At 47.4% G+C, this 14,814-nt stretch overlaps 1 protein-coding gene across 1 annotated transcript in view; it reads right to left on the reverse strand.

The window, feature by feature from the left end:
• ATP9A (ATPase phospholipid transporting 9A (putative)) overlaps positions 1-14,814 on the reverse strand; it is a 134,624-nt gene that overhangs the window by 67,490 nt on the left and 52,320 nt on the right. The window contains exons 7-11 of the mRNA XM_082671506.1: positions 14,197-14,291; positions 11,354-11,434; positions 10,504-10,579; positions 2,961-3,037; positions 1,277-1,437 (exon numbers count right to left, since the gene is read on the reverse strand). Coding sequence (XP_082527632.1) covers positions 1,277-1,437; positions 2,961-3,037; positions 10,504-10,579; positions 11,354-11,434; positions 14,197-14,291 — 490 coding nt within the window. The remainder of the gene's footprint in view (positions 1-1,276; positions 1,438-2,960; positions 3,038-10,503; positions 10,580-11,353; positions 11,435-14,196; positions 14,292-14,814) is intronic.

Here is a 14,814-nt window from a genome sequence, read left to right on the forward strand (position 1 = left end):
AAAAGAAATCTTCAAATTCATTCATAATCCTATAAACTGATTAAATTGCTAACTATTTCACTGGCTAGCCCTGGCCCGTATGCAGATTCAATGCACCGATTTTCAGTTGTTGTAGACAGAACTCTAAAGACTACAATTATACACAACATTACAGCACAAACACTCTTTTGTTAGCAGTAAATTAGACTTATTTATTCTTTGAAACCATCATCCAGAGCACACTAGCCTGGGGTTCAATCTCCTTCTTCTAGTCACGTTGTTGCACCAAAACCACAATCTCTGCCTTCGGAGAAAGACAAAGTCTAGCTGGGATGATGTAAATACACAAAAGGGCAGGACAAAATACAGGGCAATAGATCAAGTGTAAGAGAGAGATTATAAGCACTAGAAGTCTGAGGGAAAGAGATATGGCTTGTTTTATAATTATTTACTGATCATTTATTATGGGGAAAAAGTAGAAACAAGCATCCAACAATACGGGTCTAAATAAATTATCAGGCATAGAATACATACTACAGCAGTTCTAATAAATGATGGTGTGCAAGTATATTTGATGTGAAAAGTTATCTGCAGCACATACTTTTGTTAGGAAAAAAAGGGGTGGGTGGGAGTGGATTCTTATGTAGAGCAAATTCTCCTTTTTCTAAAATAGAAAGCCGTCTAGAAAACATATATCCCAAAACATTAACAGCAATTTTCACTTAGTTGTGAGATTAGAGATGATTTTTATTTTATTCTTTGGCTACTGTGAATTTTTTTTTCTACTATGACCATCTATTACTTTATTATATATATATGTATATGTATATATATATATATATATATATATATTTTTTTTAACCATTTATTCAGCCTTCAAATGAGCTAGGCAAACAATTGTCTGGCATGTGCCACCAAGCTTCCACTGCTAATCAAGCCCCGTGAGTCCTGTCTCAGGCTCAGAATCCTTCCCAACACAGCACTCCCACCAGTCACCACCAACCTCCTGGGGCTGGTAAATAAGATGAAACCTAAATGGCATGTCCAGTGTACACTGAGACTGGGCAAGGCCAGATCTTTTGAGCAGAGAGTAATTCCAGAAAGGATGGTTCAGGGAGGAATGTGCCCATCCAGTGCTCCGGCCAGAGCGCCGCCTACACTCCTGACCCTGCCTGTCCTTGGTCATCACTCTACAAAAGGGCCCAGCTCCTTCTCAAAACCGCAAAACCATGACCTTTGGATGAAGAGAGAGAAGCAAAGGTCGCAGCACTTAAACACAAGCTTGTTCTCTGCTTACCTGATGGGAATGATGTTGGAAAACAAAAGGAGGAAGCGGATGATCTGTAGGTACCAACGTCCGGCGAAGTGCTGGAGGGCGACCATGACCAGAGACACCACCACCAAAGCTCCGAAGAGGATCTTGGTTAGACAGTTCACTTCCAGGTCAAACAGGCCAATCTGTGGGACAGCGCACAGGGCGAAGCTTGTGATTCGCTGGTGCAACCCACAGCCCGCCCGGAGAACGGGTCCTTCCCCCGTGAACACCTCTACCTCGGGCAAGACCGTGGGCTCCATGGATCCCCACATCTTTGGGTGAGAACGCTGGGCTCCACAGGCTGACAGACATCCAAGGGACTTCAATGAATCCGATTTTGATTTTTTCTTAATGAATTTAGATTTAGCCTTGGAATCACATAAGTGGGTTACTGCTGCCTTCAGCGATGCTGTGCACTGCGTGGCCTCTACCATCCTACACGGCAACCTGTAAGATGACTCAGTCCTACGACTCTGCGCAGCGCACCACGCACTAATTCCCTATGGCCTGGAAATTCAGGGCACACACCACTGGTGGCCCCTGATTTTTAGGTGCTGCATTCGTGAACGTTAGTATTTTAATGACTACATACTTATTTTAATGTATATTCTTTAAAAATGGAACCAGCACATGAAACCCATCACTTCGCAGAAACATGGCCCCGGATACAGCTAAAACATCAAATAGGTGACATTTATAGTTGTAATAACGAAGGTCGTCATGGGGGTTGTAATGGCAGGGTGAAATGATTCGCATCTGTTCACAGCATTGACAAAGAAGACCGCTCTGCAATATCCTGACTCGAAGAAACTGGGGGAGGGGTGGAGCTGGGAGGGAGGGTGCCGGTGGGAAGGGAGCAGTAACAGGGCCATCAGGCAGACTGCAGAGCTGACTCCGCTTGCCCTGCCGCAGCAGCTCAGCGTGGGTGTGAAGCCAGGTCTACACAGCTTGGCCAGAGCGTGGTCCTTCTCAGGCCATTTCTCCTCTATAAGATGAGGCTGCAGAGCACCTGTGCTCACAGGCTGGCGTAAGGATTAAATGAGGTGCAGTGAAGGATGCCGCACAAGACGTGGCAAACAGTAAGGACTCATCAGTTCATTTTAAAAGCTTTTAAAACGTTATGTATTCATTTACAAGCAGTCCTTGTTTAACTGCCGTGAGCTTAGCAGATACTGAGGTTTTTTACAAATTGAAGGTGTGTGGCAACCCTGTGTTGCCAGAGGATAAGTTAGTATTTTTTAGCAATAAAGTATTTTTAAATAAGGTATGTACATTGGGTTCTTTGACATAATGCTTTTACTGCACACTTAACAGACTACAGGATAGTGTAAACATAACTTTTAAACGTACTGGGAAACCGAAAAATTCATTTAACTTGCTTTGTTGTGATACGCACTTTACATGGCGGTCTGGAATAGAACCATCACCTCTCCAAAGGTTGCCTGTACATACGAACACATATTCATGTACTGTGCGTATGTATCTATATATACACATGTACCTCTGCACATACACGGACGTGAAAAGATAGTCTGTGTAAATGAAGTCACACTGTCAGGGGTTCCTGTTTTTAAATCTAGCTTCTCACCCCACCAACGCCAATCATCAAACTACATCAGGTCAGAAAGTTCTGGCAAGGAAACACATCCTGTGACTCTGTACGCACCTTACTTCGAGGATTTGAGGTATTCATGACACTCCGGAGTTCTCTGCCCGTGTAAAGAACGACACCCACAATAGTACCTAAGGTGAGAAAAACGACCCAAAGACATGTGAGTACAGACAGGCAGGCTTATAGACAGAAGAGTCCTACCCGCTTGAGGAGGAGATTTTCTCAAACCAGTATCCACACACTGTGAGAGGCTGCAAAGTTTACATCGGGGCCACCCGAGACCTATGTCCGCGCTGAGGGCAGGAAAGCCCCTAGCCACGTGTGGCCATTCGCATGTACATACAATTAAAATGAAATAAAATACAGTCCCCCATTTTCACTAGCCACATTTCAGGTTCAAGAGCCACATAAGGCCAGTGGCGGCCATACAGGGCAGTGAAGATACAGGACACTCCCCTACTGCTGGAAGTTCCACTGGTCAGCGCTGGCTTGTGGGGTCCGGCAGCCTCCGATAGCAGGGACGGTGCTAGAGACTTCCAGAGGTGCCTAGAACTTCATAAACAATTATGGAAACTTATGAACACACCCCTCTTATTAGAGCACGTTCTTCCCAGGGAGTCTGATTCCTTTCGGATTCGGTGTGTAACTAGAACATTTGGGGGATGTCTGTCCAGATGACAATTCTTTCCTGAGAACTTCCCCACCCGCTCTTTTCCATTCCCCGCAGCACAATTAAAAATAAAAGATATCAATTCTTGTCAACAATTTATAGAAGAAACACAAATGACCAATTAACATTAGAAAAGATGCTTCATCTAGTGAAAAACCAAAGAAATGCCAAATAAATCATTTTTACTCCCATCCTATTAATAAAAATTCAAAAGATTGAGAACATTCCGTGTTAGCCAAGAGGTGGGGGAATGGACTCTGTCATGTATGCTGTTGGCTGAGGTGTCAATTGGAATAGCCTATTTTGGAAGGAAAATTGGAAATATCTATCAAAAATGTACATTTGTCTCCCCTTTCCAGTGTGTGCCTGGAAAACACTCCACACAGAGGGGAAGACGGAGAGTCGAGAAGGAAAGCAGGACACCGGTAACCACGGAGAGAGGTGGGTACCACGATGAAACGAGCAGAGGACAGACAGGAGGGCACCGGGGAGGCTGCCGGCATGTGCTGGGCGGCCAGGGACGCTGTCTCTGAGTTGAGGACATCTGAGCTGAGACTTGAAACATGAGAAGGGGCAGCCCTGCCAAGCTCTCAGGAAAGACCCCAGGAATACAAAAACTCTGGTCTCTCTGCTGCATAAAGAAAAGCCCTAACCTTCTCTCTGCTGGCCCCTCACTCTTGGAACACCAAAGAGGTTTAAACAAAGTTGGTAAAAGAGCCCAACCCCAGACGAAGCGCTGGGGCTGTGTCTCCTGGCGGGAGACACTGAGGTCCCCCACGACTTGATGCACACAGCGTTCTGCACAGTGCAATTCCCTTCCAGAGAGGCACTCAGCAGATGGCGGGCCGGGGAGGGCGCCTGCCCACTCCTGGGCAGCTGGCAGCTCCCGTGAGCGCAGGCCCATCCCCCCAGCAGATGGTCGGACGGTGGGAGCCGAGCCTGGGCCGAGTAGGGACAGCTGCATGGCCGTGGCACTCATCCCGGGGCAGACGTGGGTCGGTCTCAATTCCCAACATCCAGGGTTTGAGAGGGTCCTAATATCAGGGGCCCCCAAGGGCAGCATCCTCCACTTGGCACCAGGCAATCTCCACGCCTTCAAAGGCTACTGGAAATGCCCTTCCCTGCAACACCCCCTGTGCCCAAAAGCAAAACTGTCTCCAGGAGATGCGAACCCTGGCCTCAGCCGCCACGAGGGAGCACAGCAGCAGCACAGAGCTGCACTGCTTTGGTCTGCTCAGGGCTCTTAAGGTTTTGAATTAGGTGTCAACTTTCAAATGCAGAAACTTTCATATAAAGCATAGGGATTTCCAGCTTCTTCTGGAAAATCAGAAGACCTGGTGCCACTGACTGCTCGGTCCTCACTGTGTCACCAGCAGATGTTGAGCCCGGCCGCTCCCTTTAGCCGGGCCCCTGCTCTCCGCTCATCACGGTCCCCACGTAGCCCCTGAAGACCTCCCAACCCATGCCCCTCCACCCCCCAGACCTCTGACCCCTCTTTCTAGGCTGTGCCCCCTGCGGTCCCCCCTCACCCTCACCACTCTTATCCTCACTCTCACCCTCTGCCTCCTGCCCACCATGGCAATCCTCTCCACCTGCTGGCTGGGATCTCCCACCGGCCAGGCTACTGTGGTCAGGTATTTCCCCAAGTCCTTTGGAACCCTCCAGAAGAGGGTGGTGCTGGGGTCAGACCTACACTGTGACTCCTCTGACCCCACCCACCACAAGATAAACCACGAACCCCAGAGAGAGAGTGTTCGACACATTGACAGCAACTACACGCTGTTCTGACGTTCGAGCCTGCAATCCCGGGACAAGCCCCAAGGAACAGGGTACAGACCAGCTGGGCATTATCAGACGCCCGTGGTGAGACCTGCATGCTGGTCACACACAGCAGGGTCACAGATCCATCTGCTACAGATTACGGGTGGGGCCGGGGGGACAAGAAACTGGTCCCCCTCCACAGAGAGTCTGAGAAGAACTGGGATCCACAATACCCAGGCTCCTTCTCTGCCAACACCTCCCTGGCCTCCCCCACCCCCTTCCCTATCTTCGCCCCAGTGACTCCTCAGCTTAGCAGCACAGTGTGGGGTTACCACGGCAACTGCATCCTCTGCAGACTGATGCCAGCCAACGCAGCTGGACCCTTAGCATTGCCTGGCAAGCTTTTTAATTCTTTAAATTTCCAACTGATAACAGCTGAGTGACCAAGACACAGGAGTTAGGTTCTAAAGGGAACAGAGAAGCAAAATCTCATATAATTAAGATTACTCCTGATGGCTGCTCCTGGAGTTGAGCCCCAGGAGGAAACGGCTTGCATTTAATGCCGAGTTTACATTAGAAGCAGAGCGCAGTCAGACATCTACTTGGTGAGAAGCAGGGGAAACTGAGGCCAGCTAAGGAAATGGTAACTGCCCAGCTCCTCAGACTCACTCGAAAACACACGTTCACTGCAGGGCGTGGCAAGCAGTGCCACTGGATCAGGAACCGCCACTCTCTCTCCCTTCCCACATCGCCAAACACAAAGAGGAGAATTCAGACAAGTGGAAAAATGCATATTTTAACTTCACAGTACATTTCTGATGAACTGTTTGAAATCTTTTTTCCATCTTCAAGATCCCAATTTGCCTTCCATTCTCCTCCTCCCAGGAGATGATCTCTCCAAGGCTGTGTGATCTTAGGCAAGTCGCTTGACCTCTCTGAGACTCAATTCTTCATTCCATTAATTGTCCTCATTTAATGTTGTGAGACCAAAACAAGAGAACAGAAGCAAAACACTTGGAAAATAAAAAGTGTCTGATAAATAAGACTTATTACTGTTAATCTCTGAAATTGAGGCTGAGAAGCCTCTTCACTCATTCCTTCCACCTTCCAAACTCCCCACGTTTTCACTAAATCACTTTCCTTCTCACTGGTTTCAGAGGAAATCCAGAGAACTCACTCCCACTTCCTCCCATCTCCTCTGCAATTTATATTAAGTTTAGAGTAAGTTATAAATCCATGAAGGTGGAAACAAGGGTCTTCTGGTATACCACAGCACTAGGACCTAGCAATGGAGCTTGGCATTATTATAAATAAGTGCTCAATAAAGGTCTGCTGCATGGAAAGAAGGAAAGCAGGAAGGAAGGAAAGAAGAAAATTACCAGAATGAACACCAGACATGTAACATGTATTTCTTATCGAATATTATCAAAACCAGTGCCTAACCAAACAAACCGTCAGTCACCCCTACCCCACCCACCCAGAAGTAACCACTACCCTGACTGCAAGAAATGAAGTGTGCACTGTTCACATTACTGCCTGGGAAGGAGACGGGTATGTCACAGGCATCCTTGAATTTCAGTCCTGTCTCTGCCAGGTGCAACATGACACAGGGCTTAAACCCTCTCTGGGGCTTCCCTGGTGGTGCAGTGGTTAAGAATCCACCTGCCAATGCAGGGGACACGGGTTCAAGCCCTGGTCTGGGAAGATCCCACATGCCACAGAGCAACTAAGCCCGTGCACCACAACTACTGAGCCTGCGCTCTAGAGCCCGCGAGCCACAACTACTGAGCCCGAGTGCCACAACTATTGAAGCCCGCGCACCTAGAGCCCTTGCTCCGCAACAAGAGAAGCCACTGCAATGAGCCCACGCACTGCAACAAGAGTAGCCCCCGCTCGCCGCAAATAGAGAAAGCCCGCGCGCAGCAACGAAGACCCAATGCAGCCAAAACTTAATTAATTAATTAATTTAAAAAAAAAAAACCCAGTCTGTTCTGATTTCCCTTAACACCTCTCTCTGCTCCACCTGAAGAGATGGGCGTTTGACACAGGATGTCCCCCTCCCAACGTGCATGCTTTATCATGTGACGTCTCTGTTTCCCGTCACACTGTCTCTTTACACAGGGCCACAAACACAACCTGGCACAAGTGTCCGGAGCTGGGGTTTGAGCTGAGGTAAGATCCCTTCGCTAGCTAGTTGTCCTAACTTTACTCCTTAAACCAAGATGAATCCCAGATGGAGCAAACATTTTAATATAAAACCATATAAACACTCCAAGCAAACACTGGTGTACTATTAAAATGGTAGAGCAGGGAAGATTTTTCTCAGCATGTCACAAAAACCAGGAACCATAAGGAAAAAACATCAATAGGTCTGCCTATATAAAAATTTTAAACTTTTGTGCCAAAATGCAAATGAGATCACCTGGGAAATAGTCATTGCAATGAAGGTAACAAACAGAAGGACAATATCCTTATTGTCCTTATAAAGAGTTCTTAGAAACCGTTTTCTCAAACGAACCCCGCAACAGAAAAATGGGCACAGGGCATAAACTGGGAGTCCGTACATATATTTTGAGAAATGCAAACAAACCTTAAGTATGAAGAAAGTTGTTAAACTTTACAAATTATTTTTAAAAGGGATATCAATATGTTAGATATTTATTCAATGTCTATAGGTGGGCAACAATTTTAAAGTCAAACGGAACATGGTGCTCGTTAAGGTACATTTATAAGATTATCAGAAGAGGGAAGTTTGCCCTGCGAATCAAAATGTACAATGTATACACCCTTTCACTTAGTAATCCCACTTCTATGAAAATGGTGATGACGTCAACATTGAGAAATTCTATCTGGAAAAACCAACCAAACAAAGCATACCACAGACAAAAAAAGACAAACAATAAACTGTGAGAAAATGTTTGTGACTGATGAGAGATGACAATTCGATACCCTTTCTTCTATGAAGCATTCTTATAAGTCAATAAAAAAAAGAACCTAGAAGGAAAGTAGATAGACCAAAATATTAAGAAAGGTCTTACATGCGAAAAGATGTTCAACCATACTCACAAAGAAATAAAAATTAAAACAATAACAAAATATCATTTATCACCTAACAGACTAGAGACAAATGAAAATAGTAACTTTTAACTCCTGCATATTAAATACACCACAAAATTTTTTAAAAGCCACATGACATATTTATGGAATCTAAAAAATAAAACTACCTAGTGAATATAACAAAAAAGAGACAGACTCACAGGTATAGAGAACCAGTGGTTACCAGTGGGGAGAAGGGAGAGGGAAGGGGGAGGGGCAAGACAGGGGTAGAGGATTAAGAGGTACAAACTACCATGTATAAAATAAATAAGCAACAAGGATATATTGTACAACAAGGAATATAGCCAATATTTTATAATTACTGTAAATGAAATATAACCTTCAAAAACTGTGACTCACTACATTGTACACCTGAAACTTATATAATACTGTACATCAACTTACCTCAATTGAAAAAAGAAGAAATTTTGAAAAAGAAAAAAAAAACAGATAATAAATTGGATGGGGGAAAAAGGATATGAGGTTTAGGCATCAGAAATGAGAAACTCTTACAAATGATTAAGAAAAAGATAAGGACCATAACAAAAAAATGACTGAAGGACACACAAGTAACTGACAAAGGAAGAAACAAAACAGATATGTGCAAAGGTGGCCAACCTTCCCGATAACCTAGGAAATGCAAATTGAAACAAATTCTTTTTCAGTCAAATTATTAAAGATTAAAAAGAATAACTAATTACTTCTTAGCAAATGACTTCAAAGTGGAAAAAAGCTGGTGAGGAAGAGTAACAAGTTCAGAGAGACTTGGGTGGACAAGTGGCCAGGAAGAGGCAGAGGTGAAAGGGCTGCTGCCGGCCCTGGCTGGCCATGGCCATGGTCTTGGTGTGGCCGGGCAGCAGGCAGTGCAGAATATTAAGGACCAATTTCTTACATCTTTAGTCACCAGGGGAATTGAGAGACAATCTAGATTGTGCTCCAAATACAGGCTGCAAGTAGAAAAACAATATGGCAAAAAACGAAAAGGGAGAGTTCATCTCTGTCCACTGGCTTTAAGTGAGTCTGTGGATGGCAGCCTGTTTGGAGTCTGTGCTGATCATTCCCCCTCCTTGTCATAGAGCATCCTGACTGAGCATCTGTTGTACTAAAGAAACACAAAACAGCATCAAGCAGAGGAAAATGGGTTGGTAGGAGAGAGAGGAGGAAAAAAATGGATTCATCCCATGGTAAAGACAGAAAGCTGCCAGTAGTGGAATTACGTTATTAATAGCAATATATTATTATATAACATATATAATATGATAATAACAGCTGCACACTGAGTTCTGCTTCTGGGGCAAAGTGCCTGGGTTCAAGCCTCAACTTTGCCTTTCATGTGCTGTGTGACCTTGGGCAAGTTACTTAACCTCACTGAGCCTCGGTTTCCTCATCTGCAGAATGGGGACAATACTAGCACCTGCCCGCATGGTACTGTTGGGAGGATTAAGTGAACCACGTAAACACACAGGGAAGGGCCCGGCCCAGTGCCTGACAGACAGGCGGCCCCACTGCTATCACCCCAGCTGCTGCAGGCTGTGCTCAGCCCCTGGAGCCCCTTCTGCTCAGCTTCATACCAGTGTTCAAATCTTTTCCTCCTGCACCTCAACAGGTCATCTTGCAAACTCTGTTTTGGAGTCCAGAGGTCCAGAGAATTTCTGTGTCATCTTGGAGTTTTAAACACTGAGGCTCCATCAGGCCCGTGGCCCTGGCGCGCACACCAGGGCAGGACCGGCTGGGCAGCCCTCGCGGACACAGCTTCCAGCCCGAACACCCAGGCTGACCCAATTTCTGGTACAGATTAGGACGTCAATCTCAAGAGGCAATTAAGGGCTATTCCCAGAGCGGACACTGTGGCTGAGTCCACAGGCCAGGGCGGCTTCTCCTCCAGACGTCTCCGAACGTCCGAGGGGCAATTAGATGGCCGTTTAATTCCCCGGCGGTGCAGGAGCAAGTGGAAAACACCATTTGACCGACAGCTCATTTTCCCAACTGACAGATGATTATTCTCATTACACAAAAGGATTTTCTTTCCTTTTCAAATTGTTAACACATTCCTCCACAAGAGCGCCGTACCTGATGCGGTGACTGTGCCCGCCCAGAGCGCGTTCTCTACGCTCAGGCTCTCGCTGATCGGGGCATCGCTGTCCTCCTGCAAAAGAACAAGTGGACACACGCTGACCCACCAAGGTCTGGGCCGGACCCGCTGGCTGTCTCCAGCCTGCTCTTCACAAGAAGAGAGGAGAGGATGACCCCCGTTTGGAAGCCAACAGCCCAGCTGGGAGAGGCAGGCCAAACTCATAAACGCTTATCCTTGGCGTTCCCACCCCAGTGAAAAACAATGGTTCATGATTTAAGAAATGCAGGCTTCTAGCACGAAAGAAACATTTTACAAGGTAAGAGCTAAAATGTAGAGGCAAATTGAACAGAAACAGCCCTTTGCTGGTCAGTCTTCGGGCCTCCGGAACAAGAGCAGGAACAATTCAATTTGGGTTCTATAAACCTATTACCCCACAGGTCTAAAATAATTCAAATTCAATTTCTATTCTGAAAGGCTGGGACATGGCTTAAAAATTATAACCCTGGCAGATAGGACTTGCAGGAATTAAAGAGGACAGGGGCTCCCATGAAACAGACAGAAAGAGTAACTGCTTTCAGACACCAGAGTTAACGTTCATTACAATAACACTGGCTCCAAGCAGTCAGGTGACTCGAGCTGTTCAGAGGCTGGAAGAAAATCCCAGTGGTGTTGCTTTTACTGAGAAGCAATATGTCAGCTTTCAAGGTGGGGCCTTCTGAAGGGAACGTCACCCCACCTGGCACAAAGCAACTCCCTGACAAACACCTGTCAGCACTGCGCAGCAGGTCCTCACCCCAGACGTGCGCCCCGCCAGGCTGGATTCCGCGTCACACGAGGCTTACTTACTCTAGTGAAAGTCCCCACAAAGTTGTGAATGTCGATGTTTGGCTCCTCTGCATACACGTACGATCGAATCTGAAGAAGGTCCTGTTCAACGGGGGTGACATTTTGGAGGTAAAACGAAGTCACTGTATGATTATAAAGGGATTTCAGGAAGCATCCACTCTTTTTCCAAAGCAGGTGTATTTTCCAAACAGCTCTCAAAACCACAGGGCAGGTGGAAAAAAAGAGGGAAACCTTCCAGCAAGTCAGTTTAGGAGTCACTACCTGTAATATCCCAAGACACACTGAGACCCTAAAGGGAAGATTCTGTGTTTCTCTGTGTTTACCCAGCATTTCCAAAACTAAGTGACAGTGCAGATCCCCCTCTGCGACACTCGGGTTTACAAGAGTTGTTCATACCAATCAAAACACTCACTAGGGAGGGTAGGAGGGAGACGCAAGAGGGAGGGGATATGGGGATGTAGGTATAGCTGATTCACTTTGTTATGCAGCAGAAACTAACACACTGTTGTAAAACAATTATACTCCCATAAAGATGTTAAAAAAAATTTTTTTAATAAAAAAATAAAAGGAAAGAAATTCTGACACTTGCTCTGGCATGGATGAATTGTGAAGATACCATGCTAAGTGAAATACGCCAGTCACAAAAAGGCAAATACCATAGGATTCCACTTATCTGAGGCACCTACAGTAGTCATACTCATAGAGAAAGAAGCAGAAGGGTGGTTGCCAGGGGAAGCAGTATTTAGCGGGTCCAGAGCTGCAGGTTCCCATGATGGGAGTCTGGAGATGGATGGTGGGGATGGCTGCACAGCAGTGTGGATGTCCTTAACGCCACTGAAGTGTCCGCTCAAAAATGCTAAGATGGTCGATTTTATGTATATTCTGCCACAGTAAGAAAGACGGGGGCGGGGGGAACCAAATCAAGTGGTCAGGCAAATTCAGGCCACAGTGCCCCTTAGCAACAAGGGCCTGGAGTGGAGTAGAGGCTACTGGCCACGCCCTCAGCAGGCCCTGAGCTCCCTGCAAACCATCCAGGAGGCCCGTATGCAGACGTGTGGGCAATGCGGCATCTATGTGCTGATAACTAAAAAAGGCCCACAGACAGAAAGTGAAGGGAAAAACGTTTCAGAATCATAATTACAGCACAATCCCATTTATGAGAAACCACACTCCACCAGCAAGTGTGCAGTTGTATATTTGTAAGAAACTGCACTAAAAAGGACCTGGAAAAATCACTACTGAATTCACAAGAGCCCCTGGGAGAGAGAGGTAAGCTCTGGGGAGGAGGCTGTGAGCAACACTTTTCACTTGTTCCTCCAATTTGAGTTTCTTTTTAAATAGAATATACTCGCGTATCCTCAGGTAAATCTTTCCATACAATTCTTTTCATCTATGAGTTTGTCAAAACGCTGTTAGCCAACTAGGCCCCTTCAGCCCACTAAGGCTGAAGGTACAGACAGTGGTACCTTATCTCTCTCTGGACGCCAACCCAGGCCTGGAGAAGACGAATGTTTATGAAACTGGGTGAAGTTTCCAAAGTGCACATCGAGAAAGGAACTCAGAGCCGTGGAACCGGCAGGCACCTTCATGATTCTAGACTCTTCTGGACTGTCTCCTGAACAGACTCCCTCAAATCATGGGAGTGACCCTCGCTGGTTAGCCCCATCTCAAGGATTCCCCAGGGCTCCTGGCCACAGCTGAAAACTCACTAGAATTCTTGGTCTAAACAAATAATAATAAGGATGGTGCTATTTCCCATCTTATTGGCCATGAAAAATCATCAGTACCGCGGGCACGTTTACTGTGACGTTCACTCCACTGAGACACGGAACTGTCTCCTGCCCTCTCCCTTCCTCACAGGACGCAGTAAGGACTGGCATTAATCAATGTGGCCACAAGCCCAGGAAAAGCTTCTTCGCTCTGCTTAATCCTTTCAGACCACCCACAGGGCATGTCGGTCTCTGGGCATTTAAATTACATTTTGTGATTTTGTAACCTACTCCCCAGGCCTCATCCAGCCCAGGTGGCTTGCGTTCAAACTTCTTCTTTGACTCCCTCCCTACCTCACTCTACAGTTTAAGGCATGAGTGACAGGGAGCCGGTGGGGAAGTGTGAGGCCCCGGAGAGCTCGGAGGGCCTGTTGGTTCCAACTACTGTGGCCGCCCCCCTCAGACAGGGCCTGCACGCTGTTCCATGCACCGTTCGACACACTGTTCCATGCACTGGGCGCACAGCCGTGAACACACCGACAGAAACCTGCTCTCGAAGACTCTGCCTTGAAGTGAGTGGAGTGGGAATGCAAGGAGAGCGTGGTCAGGAAACACCTCTCCAATAAGGGGACTTGTACACAAAAACCAAGAGCGACTCTGATCGTTCCTGGTGGAGAAGCTGCAAGGGCAAATGTCGGGGGGCAGAAGCATGCCTGATGGAGAGGCCTGTATGGCTGGAGCTGGCGGGCAGAGGGGAGAGAGCCAGAAGCTGAGGCGAGGCGCTTAGCAGAGAGACGAGGACCACAGGATTGAGTCTCAGGAAGCCGAGATGCCTGTGGAGATTCTGAGCAGAGGAATAACATGCTCTGTGCTGGGTTTTACTTTTAGGCCAGGTATCTGGTCAAGGTTTCTTAGAGCCTCCCTCAAAAGAGCACCATCCCAACAGGCCAGGTCTGCATTCACAAGGCCACACGGCCTGAAGCCAGCAAGCACTCGGGGCTCTCGAGAACCCCACACCCCCCAGGAGCCCCACCTCACACCTGACGGCCCGCGTCTGGCCCCTGAGGGGCCCGAGGTTGAGAGCCCTGAGGTGACACAGTCGCCCGTGGGGCTTCTGCAGGGACAGTTACTCACAGCAGCGGTGGGCAGCCTCTGAGTGCAGGCCACAGGAAGCCGAAGTTTCCAGTCCGTCTCCCCGTCCAGCTGGTCCGTCCGCAGGAAGCAAGAGCCTGTGGAGGGAAGTGAGGCACCGTCCGTTCACCTGCAATTCAAGAATCCTTCCCGTGGCAGCTCCGAGCAGCTCTGGCTCTAGTACTTGTAAAAACAGCCAATCAATGGCCAACGACCAAGAGGGAAAAATAAATAAATACCCGATTTCCCATCTCCTCCATAAGCTCTGGGGTCAGAAGGATCTGGGTTCAAATACCTCGCTCCACCACTCACAGTGGGAGCCTGGGCTAGTTTCTGGACCTTGCTAAGCCTCGGCGTGTCCTGTGTGTAAAATGGGGAGAAACACAGATCTCACAAGCCTGCTGTAAAGGATTCAGACGGGTGATCATACCCCCAGCACGGCGGCTGGCACGGGGCAACCAGCATTCGAGTCCATTTGGGGCAGGGGTTACAAGCACCTTCTCAGGAACCAGACCTCCTGGGTTCAGGTTCAGCCTCCACGACTCCCTAGCTGTGCCCTGAGGGAGTTACTTCTCCCCTCTGAGCCTCAGTTTCCTCCAGTGCACAAATGAGGATATTACA

This window comes from Grampus griseus, assembly GCF_964374135.1.
Source record: "Grampus griseus genome assembly, chromosome: 14".
Classification (NCBI taxonomy): Eukaryota; Metazoa; Chordata; class Mammalia; order Artiodactyla; family Delphinidae; genus Grampus; species Grampus griseus.